At 46.4% G+C, this 13,871-nt stretch overlaps 1 protein-coding gene across 4 annotated transcripts in view; it reads left to right on the forward strand.

Moving 5' to 3' along the window:
• Positions 1–13,871, forward strand: part of FLNB (filamin B) — a 129,430-nt gene that overhangs the window by 64,036 nt on the left and 51,523 nt on the right. For all 4 annotated transcript variants that reach the window (XM_069475944.1, XM_069475945.1, XM_069475946.1 and 1 more), the window contains exons 6-16: positions 223–300; positions 1,636–1,798; positions 2,371–2,568; positions 5,380–5,517; positions 7,113–7,239; positions 8,233–8,369; positions 9,675–9,868; positions 10,910–11,023; positions 12,012–12,155; positions 12,407–12,530; positions 12,858–13,018. In XM_069475944.1, coding sequence (XP_069332045.1) covers positions 223–300; positions 1,636–1,798; positions 2,371–2,568; positions 5,380–5,517; positions 7,113–7,239; positions 8,233–8,369; positions 9,675–9,868; positions 10,910–11,023; positions 12,012–12,155; positions 12,407–12,530; positions 12,858–13,018 — 1,578 coding nt within the window. The remainder of the gene's footprint in view (positions 1–222; positions 301–1,635; positions 1,799–2,370; positions 2,569–5,379; positions 5,518–7,112; positions 7,240–8,232; positions 8,370–9,674; positions 9,869–10,909; positions 11,024–12,011; positions 12,156–12,406; positions 12,531–12,857; positions 13,019–13,871) is intronic.

The raw sequence follows: 13,871 nt of genomic DNA on the forward strand, positions 1-13,871 counted from the left end.
AGAGTCCTGACTCTGTTATACCTTTGTGCTGCGTGGTTTTGTTTCTGTGACTTCATGGTACTTCTCTCCTGGGGTGCTCTATAGGGGTGGCGGGATAGGAAATGAATAGCCAGCACTTCAGAGTTCCTGACCCGGCAGCTCACTGCAGGGCCTTGGCTGGCATAGCACACTCCTTACTCATTCCCAGAACCTTCTCTAACTGTCCCCCATCTTCCCTCCTAGGCACAAGTGACCCCTGACAGCGACAAGAACAAGACATACTCTGTGGAGTATCTGCCCAAGGTCACTGGGTTGCACAAAGTAAGAAGCATCATGGCCATGGCTTGAACTAGTCTTTGGGCTTGTTTCGATATGTGTAGAAGAAATATCTTAGGAAGAAGAGTTTTTCTTAAGTTAACTTCTGATTTTCCTTTCTTATTATAAAAGTATCGATGCTCATTGTAGAAAATTTGGAGTCCCTGTGAATCAGACTTGAGTTAGCTAATACATCTCTGTTGGTTCATTTCCACGGATGGGTTCTTTGCAACGTCATAAGACTTTTCTAACTCCATCTAGGTAACTAATGGTTGCAGCTACATGCCTGGAGTGTAGACACTGTAGTGGCTAAATTATGGACTCTGCCCTTAGTGCTTCCTTAGGTACCTCTTGGAGGTGCTCTGGAGGGCCTGTCAGCATTGAAGCCCGAGCATGGAGCAGTCCAACTGACTCTAGTGGAGGGAAATGGCCCTCAGCACCTGGAGAAATGATGGGGGTGGAGCCCCAGGCCGTGTCTTGGCAACATTTTGAGTTCTGTTTGAGATGTTCTGATGGCCTGTAGGGCAGGGGTGAGGAAAACCTGTATTGCAGGTGAATGGGGTGACCCAAGAGTGTGCCCTTTATTGGAAGAAAACCCTCAATAGCACATAATGGCCAGTCCCCATGTACCAGGCCCAGACTTTGAGACACGGACCATACTCACTACCTTGGGCTTTAGTGAATTCACCTGAAACAATGGCCTTAGATTTCTCTTATACTCATAGAACATTATGAATTTGGAAAAAATAGGAATAAATGCTCTTGAAGGGAGCATTTATGATGTAATTAATTCATTCCAGTCAAGTATGGGTTCACATGAAACCCAACCCAATTTCTCCTGAAAAATTTCAAAGATGACAACTGTGACTCAAGTTTTGGATGGAAATCATTGTACTTTGTTTCAAATCCATGTGTCTAAGAGTGATCTTGGTTCTTTGAAAAACACTTTCACTTTGGGTTTGAAATCCTGGTACTGCACATTTTATTCTGGGGGGATAGTGGCCCCTTCTGTAGTCCCCTGGAAGGACCCAGTGTCTAGAGATTCAAATATAAGTGTTTGTTCATTTCCTCCTAGAGAGGCTAAGCATATCTGATATAAGCATTTTTAATTTGCTAAGGGCGTGATGTCCCAGACCCATCTGTATGCCTGAAGGGGCCAGGCAGGGGTCCCATTCAGGCCACTTGAATTGATTCCAGGGCTCCTGCCTGGTTCCAGCAACCTGTGTGTGTGTGTGTGTGTGTGTGTGTGTGTGTATGTGTGTGTTCAGGCTTATATGGCTGAATGTGGTCTTGCTAAGCAGAGAAGCAATTATGTATATCTCACCTGTCTTTCACCTATAGGTCACAGTCCTCTTTGCAGGACAGCACATCTCCAAGAGTCCATTTGAAGTGAATGTTGACAAGGCCCAGGGAGACGCCAGTAAAGTCACTGCAAAAGGCCCAGGGTTGGAAGCTGCAGGGAACATCGCCAATAAGCCCACCTACTTTGACATCTACACAGCAGGTAGTGTGCCCCTCCTCTGGGGGTCAGACCTTTGGGCTTTCTTCCAAAGGCTGAAATACAATCCTCAGAAACAGGAAAGCCTGGGATGCCTGGCCTTTTATCTTTTAAATTGAACAAACAATGACAAAAATAACTTGTTGTATTAGTTGTATTTTTAGGTTTTTTTTCAAAACCAGCTTTTCCTCTCTAAAATACTCACGCTTGACTTTGACTGATTAATTAGTTTCTGTACATATTTCTGATTTGACTAAATGTTCTAAAGAAACTAAGTTTTAAGAATCATCTACTAGACCTAGTTCTATGCAAGATCCTGTGGGGATTTAAAAAAAAAGGACTGAATAAAACATACTTTTTGAATTGTAGGCTCTGTTTTCAATGTAGAAAATTTAGAACGTAAAAAGTGTGGAAAATGGAAAAGTTAACCATAACCCCAACTACCCAAGAAAATAGTTAATGTATTAGTGTGGACCTTCCTGAGTGCCTTCCGGTCTCCTTCTGTTTGCATTTTGCGCTCACTCGCAGCGAGCTTTCCGAGGGTGACCTGGGTTCATGGAATGCTCATTCTCTCCTAGGAGCTGGCGTGGGTGACATTGGTGTTGAGGTCGAAGATCCCCAGGGGAAGAACACCGTGGAGTTGCTCTTGGAAGACAAAGGAAACCAAGTGCATCGATGTGTGTACAAACCCATGCAGCCTGGCCCCCATGTGGTCAAGATCTCATTTGCTGGGGACACCATTCCCAAGAGCCCCTTCGTTGTGCAGGTTGGGGAAGGTGAGTGCTGGATGGACTGACTACGTCTGTTTCTGGCACGGAGGCCAGGAAAACAGTTGGGCCCCAACACTGAGCTCGCACCTATCCCCTTTCTGCCAGGGCCACACTTCAGCGGGAACTGGCTTGCTTTGTCCTCAAGACATTAATACTAATATCTTCTATAACCCATGCAGAAACCTAAATGTTTTGCTTGTATTAACACATTTAATCCTCCCCAAAACACACATACAGGTGAGTCATCCTCACTGAGAGATGCGGGGCTGAGGCGCTTGGAGGAGTTGGCACCACGACTGATGTGATTGGTGTTAGCAGCGGCATGGGCCCTGCAGCCTCCACTGGCCGTCAGGCACTTAGCACAGCTACATCGAATCATCATACTAGCCTGTGTGCTGCAGGTGCTATTATCATCTCCACTGTGCAGGTGGAGACACTAAGGCTTAGATAGCGTAAGGTTTCAGTACCAGGAGGTGTCAGTGGGGCTGGAACTGTGGTCTCTGTTGACCCTGCCCTTTGCCACTCTGCTGAACTCCCTCTGCAGCCAGGAGCATGCATTTTCCTCTAATGATAGACTCTCTCTCCTTCTCTCTTCGTTGCCTTTTTTCTTTGTTTTGTTTTGTTTTCCAACTGTGCTTCTTTTTCTAACCGATACTTGCCTTTCCCTGTTCTGTCCTGCGAATCTGCGTCTGTAGACTTGGCTTCCTCTTCCGAATCCTGCCTCTTGGCCAGCCTGGACCCCAAAGCTGTTGGCTTCCTAGTTGAGACCACTGGGCCAGAGGCCTCTTACTTGGTAAGGGCTGGTTGGGTGGGACTTTTTTTTTTTTTTGCCAGTTCTTTGTGCTGCTTGCGAATGTCAGCTGTGCTTGTGTTCTTTGTGACTTCAGGAAATTCCTGTGCAGGTGTTACTACAACTTGTCCAGCCAGACCCCCAACCCATGCTCTAATTACATTTCAACACATCTAGGGCTTTGCTAGATGGTGGAGAAGCTGGCAGTGCCCTTCAAACTCTTTAGCCTCATTTAGTGTTTATATGAACCGAGCAGTTACCCTTTTGATGTTGAGACTATTACACATGTTCAGAATTTCCATGAGTGTTTTAAGACACATTAAAACCTGCCGAGGAAGTCCTGTCATCCTGCTGTGACTTATTTCTGGTATGACCAACTTTTCTCCCCTTGACAAAGAAAAAACAAACAAAAAATCCCAGTGTATTCATCAGCAAAACTTTTTGACATAAGGCAAGAAAGACTTTTAAACAGCGTTCCTAATTCTTCTAGTGTGTTCCAACCTTCCCTCACTCATGGACTATATTTTTAATTTTCGGCATACTCAGCCCATCCATCACTTATACTATTTAATTCATTAATACATATTTTCTTTCTTTCTTTCTTTCTTTCTTTCTCTTTTTTTTAGAGACAGGGTCCCGCTGTGTTGTCTAGCCTGGAGTGCAGTGGTGCAATCATAACCTACTGCAGCCTCAAACTCCTGGCCTCAAGTGATCCTCCTGCCTCAGCCTCCAGAGTAGCTGGGATTACAGGCAGGAGCTATCTCCCTCAGCTGACTTTTTCTTTAATTTGCTAACATCCCCTCCCCCACTTAAATGATTTTATAGTAAAGGAAACTTTATATCAATCTCACAATGGAAAACCAATGTCACTTGCCATAAAGTACAACCATAAACATATATGCATCCATAAACCATCTAAAATCATTTCTAACTCCAAGAGTGTACGCTGACTCTTTTGGAAGCAGTTGTTTGCCAAATAGGCAGCTGAGGACATTGCAGGGAGGGAGAGCCAGAGGAGGAATTACCTTCCTTCTGTGGAGTAGAGAGTCTTGTTTCTGGAGTCTGTGATCCGTTGTGTACAGAGGGCTGTCAAATACGCAGTGTCAGATTTGGAAAGGAAAAGCCACTTCAACAACATGACATTTCACACACTAATCTCCCATTTCCTTAATGAAAAGGTTGCCCATGCTGAGGGAAGAATTCCTAGGGCGTAAAGGTATCTTTTATCAACCCCTGGATACCGTGGAACAACTATGGAACAGTAGTTTTGTGGACCTCTCAAGGTGCACAGAGATATCAGAAGCTTTCTTTGTCCTTAATTTTCAGACTCACAACTTTAAGTTTTTAAACTAGGCCCGAAAATCAAACTAGGAGTGGTGTTTACTGCTAATTGTTGCTTTTGTAGCCACTCACACTCCGAGAGCCTTGTGCCAGACAGCACTACAATGTTGGTCTGCCTTGGCTGAGGTGGGGCTGAACTGGTCTCTCTTTTTTCCACTCCCCTTCCAAAAGCTCTTCTGGAATGGTCTCTTTTTTAGCTGTTTTGTTTTTGCCTGGTTGTTCGTGCGGAAGACAACAATGTTTAGACTTTTAGAAATGGCTGACCCAGGGTTTGGAACCCAGACAGGCAATTTCAAGCACCGCATTTTCCAGTCTTCCCAATTAGTGGGCCCTTGAGGATGGCAGTGAGGTTTGAATAATGTCCAGTACTTAGTCTTAACTCCTCCTCACAAAGAAAAGGATAAATGCCAGTACCAGGAGCACAGCGTGGATTCGCCGCGCTCTCCTGTTTTCTTTGCCAAAGTAACTTCTCCCGAGTCCTTCTGTGGTGTGGCTGGACAAAGTTATGTTGTGTCCTTATTTGCTAGCCTGGTGTGCTCCCTGAGTGGGACCCTTGGTCTTGGGCCACTACTGCATATTCTTTGTGCAAAGCAAATATTTTCTTGGCCCATGGCCCCAAGTTACCTTGGCTTTTATGACCGACTAAAGAATGAAAGGTTGAATTGATGTCGAAACTGTGCTTGCAGCCTGCAGCCCAAACGCTTGCCGGGCCAGTGGCCGAGGCCTGCAGCCCAAAGGTGTCCGTATCCGGGAAACTGCAGACTTCAAGGTTGACACCAAAGCTGCGGGGAGTGGGGAGCTCAACGTAACCGTGAAGGGTCCTAGTAAGTGTTCCTTTCTTTCCTTATATCAGGTGTGGTTTTGGTTAATTTTGCAGCCATGGCATACAGATTTCATCGCACAGCCAGTTCTCATCGATTTATCCCAGACGGCTATGTCAAGGATTTGAGGCTATCTGGGCTCCATGGGGAAGGGAGCAGGGATTGATTGGTAATGTCTGCCCTGGATATGAGCAAGAACAGTGGGTGGCTTGACAGCTTTACCTTACGTTAAGGTTAAGACTTAAGGTTAAGACGTCTGGCAGTAGAAAAAGCAGTGCTATAAGGGAATTGGGAAAATGTTGCTATTGGAACAACAACCGGAAGTGGCCCTTTTTTTTTTTTAATCGGAGGAAACCTAGGCTCAGGGAGGAAGGTTCTTACCCAGAGTTATATAGCTTGTAGGCTTCTGAGCTGGAATTCAAGCAGAGTCTCCAAAGCCAGTGATTTTCCCATTGCAGGTTACATTTTATAGACTATGAAATTATGTCAAATACTTAATTACTATGATCAGTGCTTATAGAAGGAGAATAAAATTCCCTAAGAGTAAGTTTTCTTTGTAGATAAATGCCATTTGTGGATGGGCAGGTTACACCCTGCGACCCATTCTCCCTCCCTTTTTTGGGGAAGGAGACAGCAGATGTGGGGATGGGTGTCTTCCCTGTTCCTGTTTTCCCCTGAAACAGAGAAGCAGCCCAGCACTTCTAGTCTCAGGTGTAGTAGCCCTTGGCGGTCATGTTCCTATGCCTTGTGGAGTCTTGAGCTTCCTGTGACAGCATGGCTCTCACCGTCTGTGTTCCCGACAGGCTGGGGCAGGAGAGTTCTGAGCTCCAGAAAGTTAATATTTGATCTCAGAGCACCAAGCTTTGGGGCAGGCTGTGCCCCGAGGGCAGCCAAGGTTCTAGACTGCCCAGACCTGGAGCCAAGCTGCTGTGGGGCCGCCCTCCCTCCCTGCTTGTTGCAACAGGAGCCAGGGAGGCATTTTTTTCCTGACCTTGGATACTTGCTTGACTCAACGGCTTTCCTGGCCAAACCTCAGGGCTCAACATAAAACAAGTTCCTGCCTGATGGCTGGGTCTGGCATTTGCAAGATAGCACCTAAAACCTGTCCTCTCGCAGTTAGCATCCGAGGGCTTTCTTGCTTTTGTTGTCCAGCTTTAGTTGAAAAAGATGCTCAAACACTTAACCTGAAACTCATGCTAAATACTCCTAACGGCTCACGCCCTCCCTAGTTTTTGTGGGGGGCTGAGAAGGGCGGTTACAATTGTTGGGAAATACTGAGATGTGATGGGATTTATCTGTACACAGACCTGGGAGGTTTACGTCCTCAGGGCTTCCTCGTGGCCAAGAGAGATTTTTAAAGCCAATTAGCTGGGAAATCCTTCACTTCCTCACACTTTAAAGCAGAGATGGACTTGTTTTTAGCTTTGGAGTAACCTTCCAGGTTTTGGGGTAGGGGGTCCCACACTCTGAGGCGGCCCACTTAGGTTTCTTAGGTGGCTTATGTTTTGCAGACGTGGCTGCCTTACTGTTCTTGTCCTTTTGATTCTCATTCCGAGCCTCAGATCGCATTGGAAAGATTGTCTGCTTTGTCCCCACAGAGGGTCTGGAGGAGCTGGTGAAGCAGAAAGGCTTTCTGGATGGGGTCTACACGTTCGAGTATTACCCCAGCACCCCGGGGAGATACAGCATTGCCATCACATGGGGGGGACACCACATTCCAAAGAGGTGAGGCGCCAGCTGGAAATCTGTCTTCTCTGGAGGCGCTCAGCCCAGGGGAGACTCACGGGCGGTTGCTTCCCCGGCTGCAGGAGGGAAAGAGATCTGCTTTGTTGAAAACTTTTTTTTTTTTTTTTTTTTTCAGAACAGCACAGACATTTGGCCTGTTCTCAAAAGCAGCAGAAAGTTGCTGTGGTTTTAGCTGACTTGCTTTAAATCAAATGCTGGCGGTTTGGGGCTGGTGGGAGGCAGGGAGTCAGAAGGAGCAGTAATGGAGAGCAAATGGGCTGTGTGTCTGTTCGCCCTTGTATAAACCGAGATTCCCTTTCTCAATGAATGCCTCTGTTCATGAATGCCGTGGGGGCAGAATCTGCTATGGTTTACATTAAAGCCCGGCTACGTGAGCATTTTCAGGGGCCAAGGGATGCAGTCTACAGTTTTGCCTTGTGGGTGTTGCAGTTGCCCCCCTGTTTTCCAGCTCTCCTGGGGACAACTTTGAGCTGTGAATAAATTTGGTTTGCCTTGAGAAATATTTGGGCATTCTAGGGTTCTGAGTATCTAGGCATGCTTTTTTTAAACCTCCCACATCAAAGTTAAAGCACGTTCATTTATGTATAAGATAAAGCCTATTCAGCCTAGTTTTCTTGTTATAGCATGAGGAGGGCACAGAGAAGCGTGGACCCTCTTACCTTCCAGGGCTCACAGTCTGGGGAGCCCTGCACACGCAAGGTGAATGACCAGGAGGATAGTGCAAGACGGTGTGGCTTGAGTGCCAACCCAGTGACCATCTGAGCTCCCAGAGGCAGCCACATTACATTATATTGTTGACATAACAATGGCTGTTGGGGGGGACCTGTGGAGGAAGGGCTTGGCTAGAGTTTGGGACTCCAGGTGAAAGGGTCAGGTGAGTGGAAAGAATGTGCAGAGGAACCACAGTTTATGGCTGTTAGTTAGCCCTTTCTTTGTTCTTCTTCAGTGCTTCTTCTATTCTTTTCCTTCTAGCCCCTTTGAAGTTCAAGTTGGCCCTGAAGCAGGCATGCAGAAAGTCCGTGCCTGGGGCCCTGGCCTCCATGGCGGGATTGTCGGGCGGTCAGCAGACTTCGTGGTGGAGTCCATCGGCTCCGAAGTGGGGTCTCTGGGTAAGTGGTGGCAGCTGACCAGAAGCTTCTGGAGGGCTGAGGATTACAGGGCACCTGGGCCTGGTGTCAGGCTGGGTTTTGGGGCCTTGCCCGGCCTCCCTACCTTTACTTAGCCTGCCGGCCTCCTGACCACCTGGGGCATCTCTGTGCTCTGCTGTGGAACTGCACGTCCTGTTTCCCTCCTGCCCTTTTGGTTGCCCACTGCCTCTGACACCCGCATTCATTCATCTGCCAGACCTTGAGGGCGGAGGTTTTATGTGGACATCGTGCCTAAAACAGTGCTCAGAACATAGTAAGCACTTAGTAAATATTGTTGCTAGACCCTTAGTTTATGTGAATGAATTTTGCTAAAATTTGGGGAGTAAATATATTCTTTGTTGCATAACCGAGTATATTTTAAACACATATCTGACACAAATGTAATCATTTTAGATCAGGAGTCTGCAAACTTTTTCTATAAAGGGCCACATAGCACATATTTTTAACTTGTGGACCATGTGGTCTCTGTCACAATTATTTGACTCTACCATTGTAGCTTGAAAGCAACCATAGAAAATATGTAAATGAATGTGTGTGGCTGTGTTCCAGCAAAATTTTATTTACAAAAACAGGCAGTGAGCCAGGTTTGGCCCTGGGACTATAGTTGAGTGACTCCCATTTTAGGTAATAGCAATAAGCAAAAAGGAAAAATAAGAAATCACATTTATTTCTCCCTTCTAGAGAGATGACATTAATCAAAACTTTTTGGTATATCCTTGCAGACTTTTTTCCTATACATACACATGCAAATGTTGATTTGCCACATAAAATATCTTGGGGAGGTGTTTATATCTTTATGCCTCAAATAAATATACCTTCATTTTCCACGGCTTCCATGGAATTCCATTGTATGGTTATATCTATTGTTAGACTCCCAGTTATTTTCAGGGTTTTGCTATAAAAACAATGCTGAATGCATATCCTTGGTAATTTTCTTTAGATAAAAGCCCAGAAATAGAATTAGGCATACAAAGAGTGGGTGTTGGTTTAAGGCTTTTGGCCCATGTTACCATATTGCCAGCAGAAAGCTTTGCTGGTTGGACCCTGCCTGTTAGATGATGTAAAAACAAAAAAGTATATAATCCAACCCTTCCATTTCTAGTGAGGACTCAGTGGGCCTGGTTTTGTGCAAAAGGGACACATACAGATTTCAATCTTCTGGCCAATACTTAGCTTTTAGGGAGGCAGAGGGAATGAGTTGGTAGTAATATAGAATAGGTACTTTCCACCGTGTAACCAAGGAGGCCCTTTCACCCCATCCCCCAGGGTTTGCCATTGAAGGCCCCTCTCAGGCAAAGATCGAGTATGATGACCAGAATGATGGTTCATGTGATGTCAAATACTGGCCCAAGGAGCCTGGTGAATATGCCGTTCATATCATGTGTGACGACGAAGACATCAAGGACAGCCCGTACATGGCCTTCATCCACCCGGCCACGGGAGACTACAACCCTGATCTGGTGAATCATCTTGTCTTCGTTGTGTCCTCTCTTCCCTGGCCTCCCCCGCCCCGCACTCCCGTGCCTGAAGAATTGCCTTAAACAGCATGTTGAGAGAGGGCAGAGAGGAACCATTTAGATTTTAGGCAGGAAACGGGCTTGAATTTGAATCCTGGTAGTACCCCTTAGCATAATTATAATGTTGGGCAAGTCACTTAACCTCTCTGACTCTTGGTATCTTCCTCTATAAAATGGGAATGGCAGTATGTCTGCTTCCTAGAGCCTCTGGGATGATTCAGGGAGGTAGCAGGCATAAAGACAGCCATTTGCTCCGTGCCCGGCCTGTGTAGGGGGCTCCCTAAGCTGCTATTTTCTTGCACCCCAGAGCATCATATTTCAGTCTTCCCACTTTCTGTAGTTAGTTCAAGATGCTCCATAGATAAAGGTTATTTTCTCCTATAGCCCCCTTTCTCTTAAGTTGGAGCAATGTTTTCAAAAGCTTCCTCTCAAACCCTTAGCAGGCTGGTGAGCATCAACTCTGAGCTCGCCTGGGCGACAGGAGGTAGCTCCGCACCCCCACGTGTGCTGCTCTTGGCCCACTTGGGCAGCTGTCCGTGGGCTGACATCAGTTTGGGCTGGTAGCTACCAGCTTTGGCCAACTGCTAGTCCTTTGTTCTCTGGGGACTGCAGACTTTTGGAATGTCTTCTGTAGTAAAGGTTCCAAGTCCCTTCAAAGTAGGAACATTGAAACTTGGCACAGCTGGAGGTCCCTGCCCCACTTACTAGAAGTTCTCTAGGTCAGCTCAGAGTAAGGCAGGAAGCCTGGGTTAGTTTGGGCCTGGTTTTAGAGTTTTCTTCCTCATGAGAGATTAATGATACTATTTATTTTTAAGTTACAGCCTACTTTAGCATTTTCCTTCCCATAACCTTCCTGTTACGTGGATACTATAAAACCAGACACGAGTCATTTTGTTCTTCCCCCATTCCCTGGTGACCAGTCTTCATCTAGGGGTTCAATTGGGGCATCGCACAGAAAGAATCATTATTGGCTCTTTGCCTCAGGTCCAAGCGTATGGGCCAGGCTTGGAGAAATCTGGGTGCATCGTCAACAACCCAGCCGAGTTCACCGTGGATCCTAAGGATGCTGGAAAAGCTCCCTTGAAGATATTTGCTCAGGTACATTTCTGGGGGCTACCTGTGCAGGTAATGGTCGGTAACGAGATCTGCCAGTGTAGGGGCAAGTTGCTTAGTCCGTCTGATCCTCGGTTCTCTCCACACTTGAGAATAAGAATGTTATCTCATGGGGTTGTGTGAGGATTAAATGAGACTAACATGTAAAGCAGGATGTGTTTTTTTTTGTTGTTAAATCATCTTTATGATTTGCAATCTGTGGAAACAAGGCTTGATTGTTTCAGATTACTCTGTAATGTCTTTCTGTGTGGCTGAAACTACTTAGGCTATGATGGGAGGTTTGTAAACAAGGATTTAAAAAATATGCTTATCTCATTTAATTGAATTAGGCCAAGAGACTTAAATGCAGGAATTGAAAGGAAATTAAGAAGCATAGAGTGACCATGGTTTTGTTTTGGGGCCATTTGTTCTCTCTCTTTTTTTTTTTTTTTTTCCGAGACAGAGTCTCACTCGTTGCCCGTGCTAGAGTGCCATGGCATCAGCCTAGCTCACAGCAACCTCAAACTCCTGGGCTCAAGCGATCCTCCTGCCTCAGCCTCCCAGGTAGCTGGGACTACAGGCATGTGCCACCATGCCCGGCTAATTTTTTCTATTTTTAGTTGTTTGGCTATTTTCTTTCTTTTTTTTTTTTTTTTTTCCCCAGTAGAGACGGGGTCTTGCTCTTGCTCAGGCTGGTCTCGAACTCCCGAGCTCAAGCAATTTTCCTGCCTTGGCCTCCCAGAGTGCTAGGATTACAGGCGTGAGCCACCGCACCGGGCCTATTTGTTCTTAATAACTAAAAATAAATAAATGCATGTAATATTTTGTCACCTGTTGTCCTTGCATTGTGAGAACATGGCACATTGTGGTTGGTCCATGAAGTTTTGTTGGATAAGCAGGTGGTGACTTGGTTGTCTTGGGGGGCCCACCGTGGCCCTGTTTGATGGAGACCACGGGAGGGCTGCCTCTGTTCCTAGCTCCAGCTCTCTTGCAGGATGGGGAAGGCCAGCCCATTGACATCCAGATGAAGAGCCGGATGGACGGCACATACACCTGCTCATACACCCCGGTTAAGGCCATCAAGCACACCATCGCCGTGGTCTGGGGAGGTGTGAACATCCCACACAGCCCCTACAGGGTAGGTTGTGAGGTGGAGTCCTGGCCATTGCATGAAAAGGCCCGGTCATGCGCCAGGTCTGGGCTCCGTGCCTGATGGCCAAAGGCAGACTTATGGAAGGGACCCATCCTTGGTGGGCCTGGAAAGATGGGGTGGCCTGAGGGGCAGGGTACTCTGGACCACCCAGAAAGGCTATTTCTCACAGTGCTTTTTAACAGTGTTTTACTGGGTCCAAGTGGAGGAGAACGTAACTTTCTCTACGTCATCTCTAGGTCAACATCGGGCAAGGCAGCCATCCCCAGAAGGTCAAAGTGTTTGGACCGGGTGTGGAGAGAAGTGGTCTGAAGGCAAATGAGCCTACTCACTTCACAGTGGACTGCACCGAGGCCGGGGAAGGTGAGAGGGCTTCTCTCGACCCAGTGACTGTTGCTCCTTGGGAAGAAAGTCCTTTTCATAACATTTCCAGGGCAGTTAACTTTGAACCATGAAGTAGTCCATCTGAAGAGGTAATTGTTCATCTGTTGAGCCTCTGTAATAGTTCCTTGGTGATATCTTTGCTAATTCTCCATCCCTTTTCCAAAATCCTGACTTACCACCATCCCTTTCTCAGGTTTCTTACTGGAACCTTCCCAATGTTTTTGGGGGTGTTAGCCTGAGCTGGAAGTGACTGCACAGGACAAGCTATTTCTTGTAAGCTGGTGCTAACGAGCTGGTCTGTTCCAGGTGATGTCAGTGTTGGCATTAAGTGTGATGCCCGGGTGTTAAGTGAGGATGAGGAAGACGTGGATTTTGACATTATTCACAATGCCAACGACACGTTTACCGTGAAATACGTGCCTCCTGCCGCTGGGCGATATACCATCAAAGTGCTCTTTGCGTCTCAGGTGTGTGTTGGGGCCTGGGAGGGGCCAGGGGTGGACCTGGATTCTTGTCGGCCACCTGTGTGCATATCTCCTTTTTGTTCTTTCAGTGACAGGGAAGGTATCTTGAGAACTCTGCTCAATACTTTTCTCTCAGATTCCTTAAAATCCAGAAGGAAAAACCGAGAACTAAATTTTTATCACTTTCTTACAAAAGTGAGGCAGTGTATTCGGTGGGCTCTGGAAAGAGACAGGTTTGTTATGAAACATCAAGTTTTTGGTTGAAACATGATTAACTTATAGATATGTTCTACTTTATGGTCTTTGAAGCTATGTCTTTGGCCTCCGCCCTATGACTCTCATAGGGAGAGGCGATTTGAGGTTTCAGGAACGTGATAGTTCAGACGGGGCAGGCAGAACCGTAACGCAGGGAATTTTGAAATCCTGGTGATTAAAGTTAACCTTACATAAAAGTAGGAACCTCAGGAGAATGTTCCGTGCCTAAAGGGAGTGATCTTGAGTTGACTCCATGTAACTAACCTATTCTGCCTTTATTCTAATAGTCTGCGATGTTCTTTTTGAAGAATAGCAATCTCTGTGTTTCTGATCACTTTCTTGTATTCCCCAGACCTCAGCTCTCAGCTGGCCCTAGAAGATATTTCCTTCCTCCCTGGCCCCATATATTGTTGTTTTTGGTTTCATTCTTGCCAGTATTTTCAAGTACCCGACATTTGGTGTTAAAAGCTCGGAGTTCTCAGATTTGTTTGTGATACCAAAGAACCAGGCATTAGGGAGTGGCCTGTTCCATGCGGCCCTTACCTGGTGCTGGAGCATGAAGACTTGATCTGTATAACAGGAGTTTGCTTACCGGCCACTG

The sequence above is a fragment of the Eulemur rufifrons genome, chromosome 7, assembly GCF_041146395.1.
Source record: "Eulemur rufifrons isolate Redbay chromosome 7, OSU_ERuf_1, whole genome shotgun sequence".
NCBI lineage: Eukaryota > Metazoa > Chordata > Mammalia > Primates > Lemuridae > Eulemur > Eulemur rufifrons.